Source organism: Eptatretus burgeri, chromosome 15, assembly GCF_056783735.1.
Source record: "Eptatretus burgeri isolate ZD-2024b chromosome 15, Ebu_testis_v1, whole genome shotgun sequence".
Taxonomy (NCBI): domain Eukaryota; kingdom Metazoa; phylum Chordata; class Myxini; order Myxiniformes; family Myxinidae; genus Eptatretus; species Eptatretus burgeri.
The window spans coordinates 18,220,140-18,238,360 of NC_140975.1; the positions used below are offsets into that span (position 1 = coordinate 18,220,140).

The window sequence follows — 18,221 nt, forward strand, 5'->3', positions numbered from 1 at the left end:
ACGCGTCACGGAATTCATCTCGACCAATCACGCGCCACCGCTGAGGCGACAGCATCCCAGAGTCGGCCGGCCGCGCCGCACCTCTCGAGTATGTCAGCCCGTGCGCAGGCCAGCCAGACTCACTTGGGTCAACATCTCCCTCTCTCTCATTTGCTCAAAGCTAACCCTTCGACGAAGAAGATGGCGAAAAGAAAAAAGATGAGGAGTATCGTACATTTCAGGACGAATGGGCCGAAGAATTCGCCTTTGTGGAGAGAGCAGGTTCTGTGGTGTGTCTAATTTGCAATGACAAAATTGCATCGATGAAACGGTCGAATATAAAGCGGCACTTCGACACGCGCCATGCTACCTTTGCATCAAAATACCCTGTGGGAGACAGCAGAAAGAAAGCGTGCCAAGAGCTACTGAGCAGGGTGCAAGCCAGCCAGCAGCAACTCCGCGTATGGACCCGGCAAGGTGACTATAATTCCGCCAGCTTTGCTGGATCTTTAGCAATAGTGAGGAACGGAAAACCATTCACAGATGGCGAGTATGCAAAAACGTTCATGCTGGATGTCGCCAATGAACTTTTTGATGATCTTCCGAACAAAGACAAGATAATCAAACGGATACAAGACATGCCTCTGTCGGCAAGAACTGTTCATGATCGTACCATCATGATGGCAAACCAAGTGGAGGAAACGCAAGTGAAGGACATAAATACAGCGCCGTTCTTTTCCCTGGCTTTGGATGAGTCAACAGACGTAAGCCATTTGTCGCAGTTCAGTGTGATTGCAAGATATGCTGCTGGTGATACACTGCACGAAGAAAGTCTTGCTGTTCTGCCAATAGAAGGGTCCACAAGAGGTGAGTATTTATTCAAGTCTTTCATGGAGTTCACTCAAGAAAAAATCTACGAATGGATAAACTTATCTCGGTGTGTACTGATGGTGCTCCGTGTATGGTGGGGAAAAACAAAGGATTTGTGGCGCTTCTCCGTGAACATGAAAATAGACCCATCCTAAGTTTCCATTGCATTCTACACCAGGAGGCACTTTGTGCTCAGATGTGTGATGGGCAGCTTGGCGAAGTGATGTCGCTGGTCATTCGTGTGATCAACTTTATTGTTGCCCGAGCCTTAAATGCTCGCCAGTTTAAAACACTGCTGGATGAAGTTGGAAATAACTATCACGGTCTGCTTTTGCACAGCAATGTGCGTTGGTTGTCAAGAGGGAAGGTGCTTAGCCGTTTTGCGGCTTGCCTGAACGAAATCCGGACTTTCCTTGAAATGAAAGGGATTGAGCATCCTGAGCTAGCCGAAACTGAGTGGCTCCTCAAGTTTTACTATCTCGTGGATATGACTGAACATCTGAACGAGCTCAACGTGAAAATGCAAGGCATTGGAAATACAGTGTTATCCCTTCAACAAGCCGTGTTTGCTTTTGAAAATAAGCTGGAGCTCTTTATCATGGATCTTGAAACAGGTCGTTTACTACATTTTGAAAAACTGAGACAATTTAAAGATGCATGCACAGCAAGTGAGCCCACTCAAAACTTTGATCTCCACCAGTTAGCTGGCTTCACATCCAGTCTCCTACAGTCATTCAAAGCACGCTTTGGAGAATTTCGTGAGCACACTCGTCTTTTTAAGTTCATCACCCATCCAAACGAGTGTTCACTGAACACAGCCGACCTGAGTTACATTCCTGGTGTCTCCGTCAGAGATTTTGAAGCAGAAGTGGCTGACCTGAAGGCCTCAGACATGTGGGTGAATAAGTTCAAGTCACTGAATGATGATTTGGAAAGAATCGCACGACAGAAAGCAGAGTTGGCGAGCAAGCACATGTGGACAGAAATGAAAAAAACTTCAACCCGAAGACGAGCTGATTATCAAAACTTGGAACGCGCTTCCTGTCACATACCTCACACTGCAGCGTGTGAGTATTGCTGTATTGACCTTGTTTGGATCTACGTATGCATGTGAGCAGTCATTCTCACATCTTAAAAACATCAAGTCCAACCTACGATCACGTCTAACGGATGAAAGCCTCAACGCTTGCATGAAGCTTAACCTCACCAAGTACCAACCAGACTACAAAGCCATCAGCAAATCCATGCAGCACCAGAAGTCCCATTAATGGTGAGTATTATAACAACATTATTTAAAAGAATAAATTCAGAGGCTTATTATACTCACATTTAGTTGAATTCAGTCTTAAAATATATTATATGGCTCTCACTGAAATAGATTTCCAAATATTTTGCTTTAATGGCTCTCTGAGTCAAAAACGTTCCCGACCCCTGCTCTACTATATCGTTTTTGGCCCTCTCAATGGTGAAGAATGACTTTAAAAATAATTGGATCCAGGTCCAGATCTTCAGCAAAATCTAATCAATTCGACCTTGTCACACACCCAACTTGTCCACCAAGTTTTGTCCGAATCTGTCCATCACTTTTTGAGATATCCTGTTCACAGGCAGACAGACAGGAGTCATGTGTGCAAACTTGTAATTAATGTAAACCCAGTCACCAGATGTGTTCCCACCAATTACAGAGATGTATGCAATTTTGTTCCAATGGAGAGATGATTCTCAAGGGCATCCAGTGACTATGAAGTGACATAGGTTGAAATTTCAATTCAAGTGCACTGATGACGTGAAAGAAGAGAAAAATCATAAGAATGGAAAAAGCCACTTTCTTAACGTACTTTCTTTTAACTGCACACTGCACAGGTTTGATGGTTGGCATTATTATAAGAGAGGGGAACAATCGTATAGCTCTGTGAGTATTACCACCGAGTATATCCATCATTTCTCTCCTCCCCAGTCTTGTAAAATGGCGAGTCATTGCCATCTCATGTTCTCCTATACCGATCAGTGACATTTTCTATTCCTCGCTGACATTTCCCATTTGTTCACCTATATTTCCAATTCGTTTGTCAGCTGTCTTTTTTGTGTGCATATCCCTTATCCACCTGCCACAACTAGCTGTATATGCCTGTCCCTATTTATTGCCCAGCATGTCTGTCTATTTTGCCTCATTGACTGTCTGCATTCCTTTGTGGAATGTGTACGCAGAGAGAGAAGGTAGTGAGACACTTGTGAGTACAGCAAGCTTGCCAAGAGTGAATACGGGGAGAGGCATGACAAAGTGCCCATGACAGTACACTGGAACTTGTGTAAGGCACATGTTGTTGTCTGCACAGTATAAAATACTTGTGAATACTTGTGCATCTGTTGCAATACTGTTGCAGAAAATGTGTATGAGAGCAGCAAGACAAGAGGAAGGGGTTGAGGAAGGCCAGAAAAGTGATCGAAGGGAAGGAGATTGTGGAAGAAGGAAAAGAAAGTTGGGAGGATATATAGGAGTTATGGAAGGGGAAGAACATGTATGGGATCGAAAGGGTGGGGGGAGGTCAATAATTTCACCATTTATACTTGCATAATATATGGCTTCCAATTGTTATGGTACAATAGAAAAATTACCCCCGTGTGGGGGTGACGGTCATCTCTATAATACCACAAGTTCTCAATGTTCAGTTATGACCGAAGACTACTGCGCAGTTCTACTGCGCAGCTCGGTTAAAGGTGACTCGGCATTTTGGCACGCGCGCACGAAATTATATTTTGAAAATAAATGACGACGTTTACATTTCGGGTTTTGAAACTTTTGCACCTTCGGCGGAAAATGTATAAATATAAAAGGCTAAAAATGTGTTTTATATTTATATTTCATTTCTCCTTCCTTCTTTGCGAATGGCATCGGCGTTTTTGGCCATCTTCCAGATCACGTGATGATCAAACGGGAAGGAAATTGAAAAATCTGTCAGGTTAGATACAAGATAATATTTTTTACTATCATAACTAATAAACAGTTGCCGAATATCTTGTAGAATGGCAGACTAGATAGGTTTTGAAAATGGCGATTTTTATAACTTACGTGACCTCATGACCTTGACCCTGACCTTTAACCCGGACAAAAGTTATATCGTTGTGCAACACTCAGACCTCTACCCACATACTAAGTTTCATTAAGATCGGAAAGAAAAATTGTTGGCGGACAGACGTACGGACGGACATTTGGTCCAGCTTTATTAGGTCATCTCGGAAGAGATGACCTAATAAAGGAGACTGTGATTAAAGGCACAAGCACCTGCAATGCAAGGTCTACTGCTTCCTCATACTGCCCCAGGATGCTGTAGAGGTGTACGGCAGCCCGAGAAAGTCCGTTCTCCACACACAGTCGCAGTGCAGCACCTGGATCATAATGAACCTGCTCGATTGTGCTGCCTTGCCTCTCAAGGTAGGGAAGCACTTGGGTGGGTTCATGCTGTGCATACAGGGCTAGCAGTGCATCATGCACAGCTCCATCAGGCACGTGCAGTTCCTCCACACAGAACTCAAGGAAACGAAGGGCGTGATGGGCCAAGTCACCAGCTAACACACCGTGAGATACTCCAACAAGCGCTGGAACCAACCTCTTTGGTTCCAGCTTACCGCTGAGGATATGGGGGGAAAGGTTTGCAAAGAAGGATGCTGTAAGGAATATACAAACAGAACAATCCCAAACTATGCATTTACTGATGACATCAACTGGGAAATGCAACATTTTGTTTTTTTAAGTACCAGTGGAATAACTATCCATCTGAGAATTACTTGCGTGCCATTTCAATCCAAGCCCTGACAACCTCACGGGGAATGTGTTGCACCAATGAAGGAGAAAACTTGTAGAAGAGCTTGTCGTTTCCATGTTTTGCCATGACCTCCAGGGCACCCTAAGATACAAAGGCAATTAGCTGGGAAAGATGTGACAAATGTAACTGGAAAGGCACTCGGTAGAGCACATACCTCTGCCAGGCCAACCAATTTACGTTTTGTATCCTACTAATAGGCAGAATCTGCATCCTGACCTTAACCAAAATCTAATCGGCTTGTTCTTGTCACCTACCCAATTTATCCACCAAGTTTTGTCATAATCTGTCGACAACTTTTTGAAACATCGTGCAATACGTATAACATTTTTAGGCAGATAATTTTTCTTCAATGGGAAAGTTCAAGCCACAGCCAAATTGGTTTCTTATTAAAATGTTGAAACATAAATATAATTGTGAGGCTGTTGCCTTAAAACAACTTGCATTATCCTCCTGAAAGGCAATTCTTGATCATTCCACAAAGCCAACAAGTGGTGTGTGTACTCTCAGGACAGCCAGAAAACAGCATCTGTCCAACCTAAGGAATGAACTCTCAAACTTGTCTTGCTCTTCTAAAGCCTGCTGGCACCTTGTCAAGTCTGCCTCTGGTGTATGCAATGCTCCACCTCCACCGCTTCCCTCACTTCAAATGGCACCACAGCCGACTGCACTCGTGAGAATGCCTCAATTCTATGTTTACTTCCAAATCTTGTATCCCTAACTTTTGGCGTGTTCTCTCTGTGTCTCTCTCTGTGTCTCTGTCTCTCTCTCTCTCTCTCTCTCTCTATATCTCGACCCACCCTTCCCAATTGTACACAGCTGCTCCTGGACTCTGTACCATCATCTCAAAATCATCCCCAATCCAAAACCATTATATTTTCCACACACGTTAAACTACCCCCCACCCCCTCCCAAAATTTTGCTTCTGTTCCACCTTGCCCACCCCTTGCGTTCTCCCCTATCCCTCTCGTTACCCGCATCCCTTGTTTGTCTGTTTCCACTTATTTTCTTCCTCAGTTCTCCTGTTGGCATTTCCCCCTTCTCCTACTCATCTTTGTTTTGTTACGTTGCATTCTGATCCATTCTGTGTTCTCGCTCTTCCACAAGCCTTGACTTTGTACACGAAAAAAAAAAACATTTTTTTTAAAAGAACGTAGCATTATGGAACCCCCCCCCCAAACCTTTAAACAATTACAAGAAATATTTTCAGTCTGTTGGAGAATGACTTACCAAGTAGTCCTCTTGCTGCAAATGGTGTGCGACGACCCTCTCATAGTCCTGTATCAGTGTAGCAAAGAAGAGCAGGTCTTGCACATCACCATGACTTGCGATGAGGTTGTAGATCATGGCACGAGTCCGCATTGCCAGCAGACACTCCTTAACCCTATTTTGAGCAAGGAACTTATGGAACTCTTCCCTGGTCGCTTTGAACAAAGATATCTTTGATTCGCCTGCATCTCTCAGCTCCCCAAGTCTATTCAGATACAGTTCAACAATCCAGGCCACAAGCATGGCAATTTGAGTCTTCTCCTCAGACTTCAGATTGCCCAGCTTTTTGCAAAGGAATATCTTGAGTGCATCATCCTGCTTGGCTTTGACAAATTTCAGTGCAACTTCTTCGAAAGGTGCATGTGTAAGTGCATAGTACATGGCACTTTCTGCATACTTCCCAACATCAAAGTAATGCTCTGCCTGTTTTGTTTGTACCTTGTCCAGGCATTCTGGCCTGTCCTTACAATATTCTTTTGCCAGGTCAAAACGACCCAAACTCAAGTACATTTGCCACACATCCCGAGACTCTTGTGAGATGTAGTAACGAAAGACAGCATTGTCAGTGTATGTCCACACAGTGCCCTTAATGGGGTCCTTTACCATCTTGAGCAAATGACCAAATTTGGAAGGGTAGGAATCCTGGAAAATCCTCTGCCCATTGAGGGTGCAAACAGCTGATAGGTGATCTGGGAAAAGCAGTAGAAAGTGGAATTGCGTGAGTGTGATTGACAATGGATGCTTATGATCCGCACTCAAGTCTGTGGGATAGGTCCATTGCTGTGTGTCTGTTAACAGTGAGCCTTGTCGACCACAATCCAGAGATCCATAGTAAACCCCAGAACCAGTCATCCAGGCGAAAGCACGAGGTGATGAGCGCAACTTGGGGGTGTACAATGCAAGATCAGAGTAGCCGAAATGTGCTGGGAATTCTAAGAAACTGGGAGGTTCGTTCAAGTACCGGCTGAAGAGACCTTGAAGAGCTGTTGTGTCACCCTCTGATCCAGTTGCCACAAACTGATACAAGCGTTTCCTAGTGGTGGCCATAACTAGGTACCTGCCTTCAAAGATACGCTCCATTTCAAGGCAACAAACTGGCGCTGGCTCACCGTCCTCTTCAAGCTCGTAGACACGGCGAAAGGTCACATCTGGGCTACCACCAAACAGGCCCTGTTCTGTGGAGTTGAGCTCTGCCTCAAAGATCATGCCCCTGTGTGTACCTACTAGCACAGAACCTGTGGAAGCTTCTGTGCCAGCAAATTTATTCCATGCAACACTGTCCACCAAGTGACTGCGCCACTTTGGCAATGGGCGGATTTTGCGGGAACAACGACTCACATACAACGTCTCCAGGGAAACGAGCGTAATCAGCAGGTGGCTACCTGCAAAAAGAAACAAACAAATGTAACACTAAATTAAAAAAAAATTGTTTTCCATTCTTGTGTGACTGGGTAAAAGACTAGTCAAAGAAGACGACTTACCAAAGCATAACATTTAAGTGGAGCAAAGAAATAACACATAAAAGAAAATCAAATTTAATAAATTAAGTTTCAAAATGAAATTAATACTCGCAAAACTTCAGCAACACAAATGCACTCCGCTTCATTTGGGTGAGGATCCTGCTGCATTCTTTCTTGATACACTCAGCACTTGCGTTTCCAGAATACAATTATGAGAAGAACGAAGGCAATACCTGTGGGGTCCAGGAAAAGTTTATGGATTCGTTCATCTTGATTGCGTGTAATCTCTATCTCATCCATGCGTTCAGTGTTGTCAAGATCAATCCTATGTGAAGAAAACATTCTGGTAAGAATGATATTCCTATCATGGCATATGATCAGTTCCTTGTTTTTCTTATTCTTCTTTCCTCCTTCTCCTCCTCCACCATTACTACCTTCACCACCACCTCCACCATTTCCACTTTATAACAATTGCAGCCAGCTTTTACATGCTCAACCCATAAATCCCCAAAATAATGGAACATGGCTTATATGAAGACCAATGATGATGACAAGATTTTGTACATCGATATAGTCTACCTGAGCAAATTATACACGAAGTGACATCAACATTGGTTCATATATTCTGAATAAAACCGAGACCAGACTCAGTGGCATAATGATTAGAGCATTCGCTCCGAGTCTGGGAGATCGGTGGTTCAAACTCTGGCTGAGTCATACCAAACATTTTTTTTTAAAGGTCGTGTTGCTTCCTTGCTTCACGCTCCGCACTTAAAAGGATATATCATCACTTAAATCACGTTCACCACTGAAAAGTCTCATCACCCTAACCCTAACCCAAACAGCTCAGCAAATCACCTAGTCCAACTTTGGTTAAGAAAGTGCTTTGGCAGCACCAACGCCCTGTAAAGTGTATGGTACATCAAAATCAAATCAACTAAAACCAAGATGGCAACCAACTTGGTCACGTGTTGTGGAACAGAGGTGCATCATCAACTTCCTTGTAATGAACATCAAAGTAATGGAAATTAACAAGGGAAATTAGTCTGCACAATTTAAGGCCCGGTCACACCTTGACGTTTTAGCCAACGTATGCCGATTTTTGAATTTTTTTTCTAAAACGCTGGCAAACGTTGAATACGTTATGGGTAAGTTTTGATAACATTAAGAGCACGCTGGCATACGTCGTAGTACGTTGCCATAAGTCGTTGTACGTTGGCTTTAAACGTTGTACTTTTCGGTTGTCCTCAAATTTTTTCATGCTTGAAATTTCACGACGTATGCCGGCGTATGACTCACACGTTCCGCTACGCTGGCCACAAGTTGTAGGCACGGTCTGCGATCGTTGACAGACGTCAACACATGCTACTTGTAAGTTAATCATAAGTTGAGACACGCCGAGGTAATGTTTAGCGTACCCGAAACTTATTTCTAACCTATGATTAATGTGTTGTTGGCACGTTACGCGATCGTTGCCACACGTCGACAGACGTTACTTTTAAGTTACTCATAGGCTGAAAGACGTCGGTATAATGGATCGTCCTTGCGTCAGCGTCCACGGCCACGGCCAGGACACTTATTTGCAGCATTCTTCAAACTTTTCTTCGGCATGACGAGGATGTTCACACTTCGATGTCGAGCTTGGCTATGATTCCAATTGTCTATCGGCAGCGTCTATTTAAAATAGTCGAGTTTGAGCGTTTTAACACGTTCAGAAGAAACGCTTCAAATTTCCAAACCCCAGCGTCAAAAAAACAAAACAAAAAAAAAACAAAGGCGAGTGACAGCAATTTAAATCGTTCATTGTAAACAATGAAACTAGCTGAGTGGTACCATTTCAAAGTCGTTGAGTGTAAAAAAAAATCCAATTGTTGAGCGCAAGCGTCTACTTTCAATAGTGGAGATGCAGCCATTTAAATCGTTGAGTGGCAGCCTATGAACCTACCCGTGGACACGCGGACGCAAGGACGATCCATCATAACCCACACCCTCCCCCTCACACCCACCTACTACTGCCAACATGAACAAACTACTACTAATACTCATACTAACACTGATACTGATACTGATACTGTTACTGCTGACATGGACATCAACTCAAAAAGGAACTCGAAAACACTGTTGGGTTCCCCTTTTATGAACACCATTTTTATATACCAATTCCCAAAACCGCTGGGAACACGTCTTTATATGGCAGTTGTAAGCGAGAAACACATTCATTTTTTTTTTTTTTTGTCGACCGGAAGACGTCATTGGAATACGTCTACATACGTCGATGTGTGTTGGGACTACGTAAAGAATTGGTTCAAAGCACGTCAAACATAAGTTAGAAATAAGTTTCGCGTAAAAAAGACATTACCGCGACGTGTTTCGACTTATGAGTCGCTTATAAGTAGCCTTTGTGGACGTGTGTAAGCGTCCACATATCGTGTGTAAAACTTATCCCCATCGCATGCGGAACGTGTGTCATACACCGAGTACGTCGTAAAATTTTGAACATGTTCAAAATTTTACGACGTACTCTACTTACTACGACTTATGATAGCGTATTTAGCGTTGTACTCACGTATACCAAACTTACCCATACCGTATTCGACGTGCCCCAACGTTTTAGACAAACTTTTTGTTACGTCGGCATACGCTGGCAAGATCGCCAAGGTGTGACCGCGATTTTGACCCTTCCATTTCTACGGCAGTTATGATTCGAATCGTTGTGAGTCAGCCTTTTAATAGGCTACGTCACGACATCGTCGGCGATGCGTGCAACGCGCTATGCCTGAGTTAGACTATCGTTGGGCATCGGTTGTGTAGGCCGACAACAGGTTCAGCATTCGTTGGTATAAGTTATCTATAACACAACGAAACGTTCTGTGTAGTTACCAATGCGTTACACATAAGACCAAGTCGCTATGAATACGTCCGAATCTTTAAAAAAAAACATCAAAAGTTCAACGTAAGCCAGCGTTTTACATAAATTTTAACACGTTGCCATCGCTGGCTAAAACGTCAAGGTGTGACCGGGCCTTTAGCGATGCATGTCTTTCACATAGCTGTCCTTATATTGTGCAGCAAGTTCAAAATGGCCATGAATTTGTAAGTAATCATATGGACTCACATGCAACCATCATATGGACTCATACTGTCATTTAAAGAAACATGAAATATGTTGAATACTATTTGTTGAACTGCCAATATATTCGTACTCTATGTGCAATTGCAGAACTACATTTCAGTGATGTAAGTATAAACAAAATTCATGCAAGGTGGGTACCAAGGAAGCTCATGTTTTATCAAAAGGCAACTCGTGTGGTCAACACATCAGAGCTCCTACATTGCAACCAGAGGGAGGGAGATGGTTTATTGAATTAGATTGTGACATGTGATGAGACCTGAGTCCATCATTTCACACCGTTACCTCCAATAGCTGGACCGCTATCTTGGTCGCTACTACTAAAATTACCCAGAAAGCTTACGGCAAAAGTGTTTTGGAACCTTAACCATATCATTTATGTGCAATCTATTGAATGTGTTGGAAAAAGAAAATCAACGCATGCACGCATGCACGCATGCACAACAGTTCAATGGAGCAAGACAGGCAATACGTGGATGACATCGGTTGTCTCAGGGCATGACTAACACAATAATCCTCACTCTCACACAGCAAACGTGAACACTGATATACAAGGTTCACTTGGCTGTGTCTGGACGGGATTGAGGGTAAAGGAGTACCGGCTGAAACCCGAATCTTATCCAGGTTCCTCCTGATGACCGTATCTTTGAGAAATAGATAAGGTGTCCCAACTGATTTACTAGTAACTGTTCAGCACAGTATTGGTTCAGTGTGACGTCAACGCTTGTATACTTCGATGTGGAACAAATTGTTCATTATGTAGGACTGTGTAATGTTTGTTGAGGTAAGCTGTTCATTCGAAAAGTGGAGTAGAGTAAAAAATATTCGTTCGTTATAACATTTCAGCTCAATTTTAGGCCACGTGGAAAGATCACGAGAGTTTGTGAAAGTTCTGGTTAGTTCTGGATAAAGAACAATCTCGTGCTAATGACCAATTTCTCACCATGTCTGGTTATAGTCATTATGAGTATTTTGTCGAGGGATCAACCCGTGGAGGGTGTGTAAATCTGCTCAAGTTTCCATGCAACGCAACACCCCCACCCAGCCAGATGCCAGACACGCCTCCCCTCTCCTCCCTCACACCAGGCTGCATGCAAAGCAGGCCGTTCTGCTGAAGGACATGAGTGGCTTCTTTCACACCATGCATCTGTTCCTGCTGGACACAGCAAGGGTATTTCTGTCCTGTCAACTCTCTGATCTATGTCCTGTGGTTTGAATCTGAAAGCTTTTAAGTTAGATAAATTAAAGAACCTTCCGATCGTTCATCGTTTTGTGGGCACGTATGTGTGGTAGTGGGTAAGAGGTCTTTGTTGTTATACTCATATTTATCTACACCACCGAAGGTGGAAGGAGGTTATGTTTTCACCCTTTTTGGGTAGTCGATCGAGTCAAAAAAAAAAATCCGGAAAAAAAATTTCTGAGATTTTTTTTTCCTACCCTTATTATCAGTATTTCCGTCGATATGTTGGGTAGTCGATCCAGTCGAAAAAAAAAATTAAAAAAAAATTTTTTTTTGAAATTTGTTCTACGCTTATCAGTTTTTCCGTCGATATGTTTGTCTGTCTGTCTGTCTGTCTGTCTGTCTGTCCCTCTGTTCGGCCTAGTGCTCCGTTAATACAATGGCGATTTTGATGAAACTTGGTTGGGAGGTTCATACCATGACCTAGTTGTGTGCAAATGAGAACCATTGCTATGGACAGCACCGTTGCCAAGCAACGGGACTTTGAAATTTTTGAAAAATCATAAAAAAATTATTTTTTGGAAAATCAAAAATTGAGCCATGAGCGACTGTGGGCAGTACATTCAGCCATATTGTCAAAAATTTCCAGCCGGATCCTATGAAAACTGTTGGAGAAGATAGACTTTGAATGAACCCTGGTCGAAAACAATAAAAAAACGAAGTTCGTTATATCTCAGAGACTATGAGTCAGATATACATGAAACTGCTATGGTAGGTTCATGGTATGTCCTAGTTATGTGTGAAAAAGAACCGTTGCTATGGACCCCTCCGTTGCCTAGCAACGGCCGAAAAACCTCTAAATGTGGGGGTATTTTAATGAAAAAACAATTTGCAGCATTAACCCTTGAAGCTAGAATCATGAATTTTATTGTGCTTAATCCTCAGGTCATTCCCCATCGAACGGGACCTTCGCATCAGGTTCTATTGGATAGTCGACTACCCATGTCCACCTACCGGCTTGTCTCTCTGTCTGTCTGTTTGTGTGCAGGATATCTCAAAAAGTTGTGGACGGATTTGGATGAAATTGGGTGGACAGGTTGGGTGTGTGACAAGGATGAACTGGTTAGATTTTGGTGAAGATCCAGATCCGGATCTGGCTGCTATAATTTTTAAAGCGATTCTTCAGCATTAAGAGACAGGGCTAAACTGATATATAGCACGATATCCCAAAAAGTTGTAGACAGATTCGTACGAAACTTCATGGGCAGTTTGGGTATGTTAAAAGGACGAAATGATTCAATTTTGGTGAAAATCCGAATCTGGATCTGGATATGAGATTTATTTAATTTTAAAAGTGATTCTTCACCATTGAGAGATGGGGCTAAAAACAATAAATTTATAGGGCCTGATATGTTCCATTGGATCAGGAATTGTACGGCGGAGGTAGGCGCTCTATCGAGTGCCCTTCTAGTTGGTATTGCTTCCTTTGGTTCCCTTTCCCCATGACCATAATTTGCTTTATTAAATATACCTGGTCTCAGAGTGAATTCAGGTTATTGTAGTTCCTCCATTGGTAATCCAGAAAAGTCCGTAGAGGGGAAAATGGCAGCAGCAGTTAAAGCTGCATATAAAGACAGTACCACATGCCTCCAGCTTGCTCGACCTAATTAGGACGAGGCGTGTGGTACATAATTAGCATAGCGCTCAACCAATTTGATTCCCCAATCAGTACGGTATCGTGACTGTTGGATTCGTGATCCGGCTGGGGAGGTGGGGGAGTCTTAAAATTGGTTGACCACTTTGGTCGTATTGAGATGACTCACAGGATTGGACCAGGCAACTGGCATGATCGGCAGACCATAACAATATAAAATGCACAGCAGAGTCAGAACGGGGAGAAGAAAGCCAGTCACAGTTGCTTTGCTGTATACAGTGGCATGGTGGTACACTCCATGTATTACTTGTGCTGTATCTTTTAAATAGAAATTAAGACTACACCTGCCTGCTGGTTGAACATCGATTGATTAAAGACGTTTGGGTTTTGTGACTTAAAGTTTCATCAACTTCACTGTTCTTTTTAACTTTCGAGAACAAAAAGTTCAGGTCACAAACTATCCTGGTACATATCCAAGCGAGTGACGCATGTGCTGCACACATGAGTGACAGATTCGTATAATGCTTCAATGCCCTAATAGCATAGCTGTGACAGCTCTCTTGTTTTATAGCTGGAGACAACAGCGAGTTCCTGTTTGTGGTGAAAAGCAGTTCAAGTGTGAATACCTTTAGGCTGCTACCTTGCTAGATGCCTTGTAACTTCCAAGTGAAACTCAAAGAATCTTGAGCATTAAATTAAGGAAAAAATAATAATAATCAGGCAAGCCACTGTTCCTCAAGGGCAAACGACATATGACATTGTCTCCAATAGCTTCTTGTGTAAAACCTGGGAAATATCTATGAATTTTACATTGTGTTGTGGAATGCACAAAGGGCACAATCATGGATACATTTTGATGTTGGTAGTGATCCACTTCATATGGCTCCTTCACAGCTGCTCCTAATCTTAAGTGTGGAAACTTTATCCAGCCTCAAATCTTTAGTGGCAACAGGCCCAGATGGCATCAGTATCCACATCTTCAAATCATGCTCCGCTGCTCTCGTTTTCTCTCTGCAGTTCTCCTCTGGCAACCTGCCATCTCTGCCTGGGAGTCCACTAACATCACATGCATTCACAAGAAGGGTGCAAATCCATGTCCTCTCAATTACAGTCCAGTAAGCTTACTTCAAATTACAAGCAGTCATGGGATCCATTATTGCTTTCCACACAGTTTTTCGTCTTTTAAAACCTGATTTTTGACCACCTGTTTCGTTTGTCCTGGTCACTCAACGTTGGACATGCTTCTGCTCTTCTCTCAGCAATGGTTGGAGGGCCTCAATCTCCCTGGACATATCTCATTCCACAGTTTTACCTTGCTCTGCTTGAAAAACTTGCTGCCTGCAGCAGAGAAGACCACCTTCACACCTGGCTGAATTCCTCCACTAACACAGTCAAAGCTTGGCCAGCAATGGAACACCTCCACTCTCCCAATGGATGGTGAATGGTCACCAAGACTGCCTTGTTGCATTTGTCCCGTTTGTCATCTACATAATCGCCCTCTCTGATATTGCGGAAAATGCTCTCATCTTTTTTTTTTTTTGCAGATGACTTAACATGATGTTATACAGAACACGATCCCACTGACAAACAGAGCAGCTGCCTCACTCTCTGCCGCTCTGAATTAGATGCTGGTCTGACAACCTGAACAAGTCTTGCAATGATGGCAAATTTCAGACTTTGCACATTCAAGGATCATCAAACAAATTCACCTATCTATTTCCATGATAAAGTGGAAGATCACTCTTGTAAACGTCTGGGCCTCACCATCCGCTATGACCTCTCTTGGACATGCCATATATCAAAGCTAGCCTCAAAAGCCAGCTGCAGACTGGGAATTCATAAACCCTCACTCTCCCTCTTTTGTATCCCCATTAACCATACCTCAAGCAATCCACTTACTTGCAGGTTACTTGGTTTCCTCCGTTCCTCTCTTCCTGTCCATTCTTTCCATTGTTTATTTTGCTCCTATGTGGCTCCACGATCCCACTGTGTACAAGTCGAGATATTGTACAAAAAAATAAACCCAGGGTCTTCTTCTTCTTCTTAGTCATCATTTCTTCCCTTTATAAGGGGTGAGGTCCAATGGGACCAAGCTTCTGCCCTACCTTGACCACGATGCTTCTCCACTTCCCCTTGTCGTCAGCCAACTCTCTCCATCCTCCAACCACCCCACCTTACTAATATCGCACCTCACCCAATCTTCCAATCTCAACTATCTCTTTTCCTAACTTGCTCCATCAACCGACCCGTTCTCTTTGCCATTCTCCTATCCATTCCGCACCAAGTATCCAGCCCATGTTAAACAAAAAAAATTGTATAATGCTTCGTTGCTCTAATCACATAGCTGTCACAGTTCTCGTTTATCTAGGGGGGTTCAATGAAAGATAAATCGTACAATCTGTTTCACAAAAAAAGATTCACATTCATGCACCCCTCTGCATTAAATGTTTAGATCTCTTGAATTCCCTTTGTAATGAAGTCTTGCATACAAAAGGATGCTGATAAATACGTTTTGAGCAAATTTGTTTTTATAATGTAGGGAAGCACGGACCCATCACCATATTTTCTGCTTTAATATGCACACACTGACAATCAAGATTGGAGCACAGGACTTGAATAACACCAAGGTGTGAAATTAAGGAAAAATGAAAACACCAAGCATGTTGAAATTAGCACATGATCATGGCTGCACAGTACTGTGAAGTTTGCTCTTGTCAAGGGCATCAGTAAATGTATACTGTATGTGTGTACACACACACACACACACACACACACACACACACACACACACACACACACACACACACACACACACACACACACACACACACACGACGAAAGGAGCACACTGACCCGATATGACATGACTAACGTCATGCACATAAATTATGTACTATTTACGTGCATGAGGTCAGCGTCATGTCATGTCTTGGGTCAGTATGCTACTTTTATTGTTTCTGACTGTAAACCTCCTAACTGGTTATCAGCAGGGCAGAGACAATGTGTTTGTGTGGCAGATGACACTTGATGGAACTCAATCTGTGCCGTGCTGCCTCATCAGGTTAGGGGGTTCAGTGTGTGTGTGTGTGTGTGTGTGTGTGTGTGTGTGTGTGTGTGTGTGTGTGTGTGTGTGTGTGTGTGTGTGTGTGTGTGTGTGTGTGTGTGTGTGTGTGTATGTATATGTTTTATGGATTTCAGAATCGGATCCGACTAATGCATACAAACATTTCAGTCCTCAGACAGTTATTTCCCAAAATGCATGTCCAGCATAGACTTATCCCCATGTCTGGTGAGATTCCAAATGTGATGCGTTGAGAAGGGTAAAGAAGAGATTCCCTCTCTTATGGAAAGCTCCTTTTTTCTCTTTACGACAGACACATTCAATCACGTGAGATAGCCGTTAGCCCAACGGAGGCTCGTCTACCTCCCTTCCATCAGGACACATTGGCTTGGAGGTGGACAATTTATTTACACCTTGGACTTACAGGACATTTGATTAAGCACACCGCAGGCTTTTCCTGAGCAGTTATTCTGACGGTCAAATACGGCTGTATCATTTACCTCACCCACCTATTTTCCATCGGTGTTGGCGTCGACCTTTTTCCATCAACGTTTGACGCCCCGTTTGGCAGCTCTGTGAATGGTTGTTGTTGACATTTTATGAGCGCTTCACATTTCGCTCAGTAATTCTGGCAAATGACTGCTTTCTGCTGTTCGTCCAGCACCACAAACATAGCATCGTAAACCAGGTCTGTACTAATTTGGGGTTCCATCTCACTCTGGAAAGGAAGGAATGATCGCGAGATTAGCGGTTTTGTCACGTGCAACGATGTGCCAATAGGCAAGGTGGATTTGGTTAGTCTGCTTGACGCTCCGCCCAGACTGGCTGCCAAAAAAAAAGGACGAGAGGACCGTTTTTGTGACGGTTGGTGACAGCTGGTTGCGGCATCTTACAGCTGTGAGAATTTTGTGAGTTTGCGACAGTTGGTATGGCATTGCAGCCTTACAGCTTCCCACAGTGCCTAGCAGCTGTCCATTGGCTCCTGACGGTGGTGACGCTTGGACGGTTAATGCTGGTTCTGCTCGAGACCTGCTCTTGGTGCACCCGATTCTTGACATCCCTGGTTTCTGGGGATGACGACGTGACATCGATTGGTGTTTTTAGCCTGTTTGCGAGTGGGTGCACGGCAAGGTAGGGCGCTGGCAATGGACCAAGGCACGCTCACACATTTTGGGACGTTTTATTTAACGCACGACAACTTCCACCCTGGTGAGCGAGACCGGATTTCTCTTCCCCCCTGAATGATCTGCTGGGTACCCTTGTCTCGTGTTTAATCGTTAAGTAAGGCACAGTGAAAAGCATCTGCTCTTTGTTTTTCTATCAATGCCTGTTTAATTCTTTATTTGCTTGAGATTATTTTGATTGATTTGAATTTCCATATTTTCTCCACAAATAACTAAAAAGTTGTTCGGTTTTTTATTTTTATTTTCCTTATTAATAAATTCCTTGTTGACGTTCCAACCTGTCCGGGCTTGTCCTTTCCTTCCACTGATCCAGCAGTCTGAACCTGGACAGACTGGGAGGTAATTACCAAACTAATTAACCTGTCATAGTCGGTACGCACCAGCGGTAAATGCTCGGCCACCCTAATTAAGATCTAATCAAGATACGATTGGTGCTTTGCAGAGGGCACGCTCCCCATTCAGGAAGCATATATATATATATATATATATATATATATATATATATATATATATATATATATATATATATATATATATATATATACACAGTAGACTAGGCGTAAGTCGTCACCATCGGGACCGATAAAAAAGTGACGACTTAGAAATGTGACGA

At 43.1% G+C, this 18,221-nt stretch overlaps 2 protein-coding genes across 5 annotated transcripts in view; one reads left to right on the top strand and one right to left on the bottom strand.

Annotated features, from left to right (window-relative positions):
- The window catches only part of LOC147011657 (arf-GAP with Rho-GAP domain, ANK repeat and PH domain-containing protein 1-like), a 97,450-nt gene that overhangs the window by 20,304 nt on the left and 58,925 nt on the right, over positions 1 to 18,221 (top strand). The gene's annotated exons all lie outside the window — the stretch shown is intronic.
- VPS18 (VPS18 core subunit of CORVET and HOPS complexes) overlaps positions 1 to 18,221 on the bottom strand; it is a 42,976-nt gene that overhangs the window by 5,483 nt on the left and 19,272 nt on the right. For all 4 annotated transcript variants that reach the window (XM_085857535.1, XM_085857536.1, XM_085857537.1 and 1 more), the window contains 4 exons: positions 7,633 to 7,724; positions 5,901 to 7,321; positions 4,636 to 4,754; positions 4,133 to 4,478 (listed from right to left, as the gene is read on the bottom strand). In XM_085857535.1, coding sequence (XP_085713661.1) covers positions 4,133 to 4,478; positions 4,636 to 4,754; positions 5,901 to 7,321; positions 7,633 to 7,724 — 1,978 coding nt within the window. The remainder of the gene's footprint in view (positions 1 to 4,132; positions 4,479 to 4,635; positions 4,755 to 5,900; positions 7,322 to 7,632; positions 7,725 to 18,221) is intronic.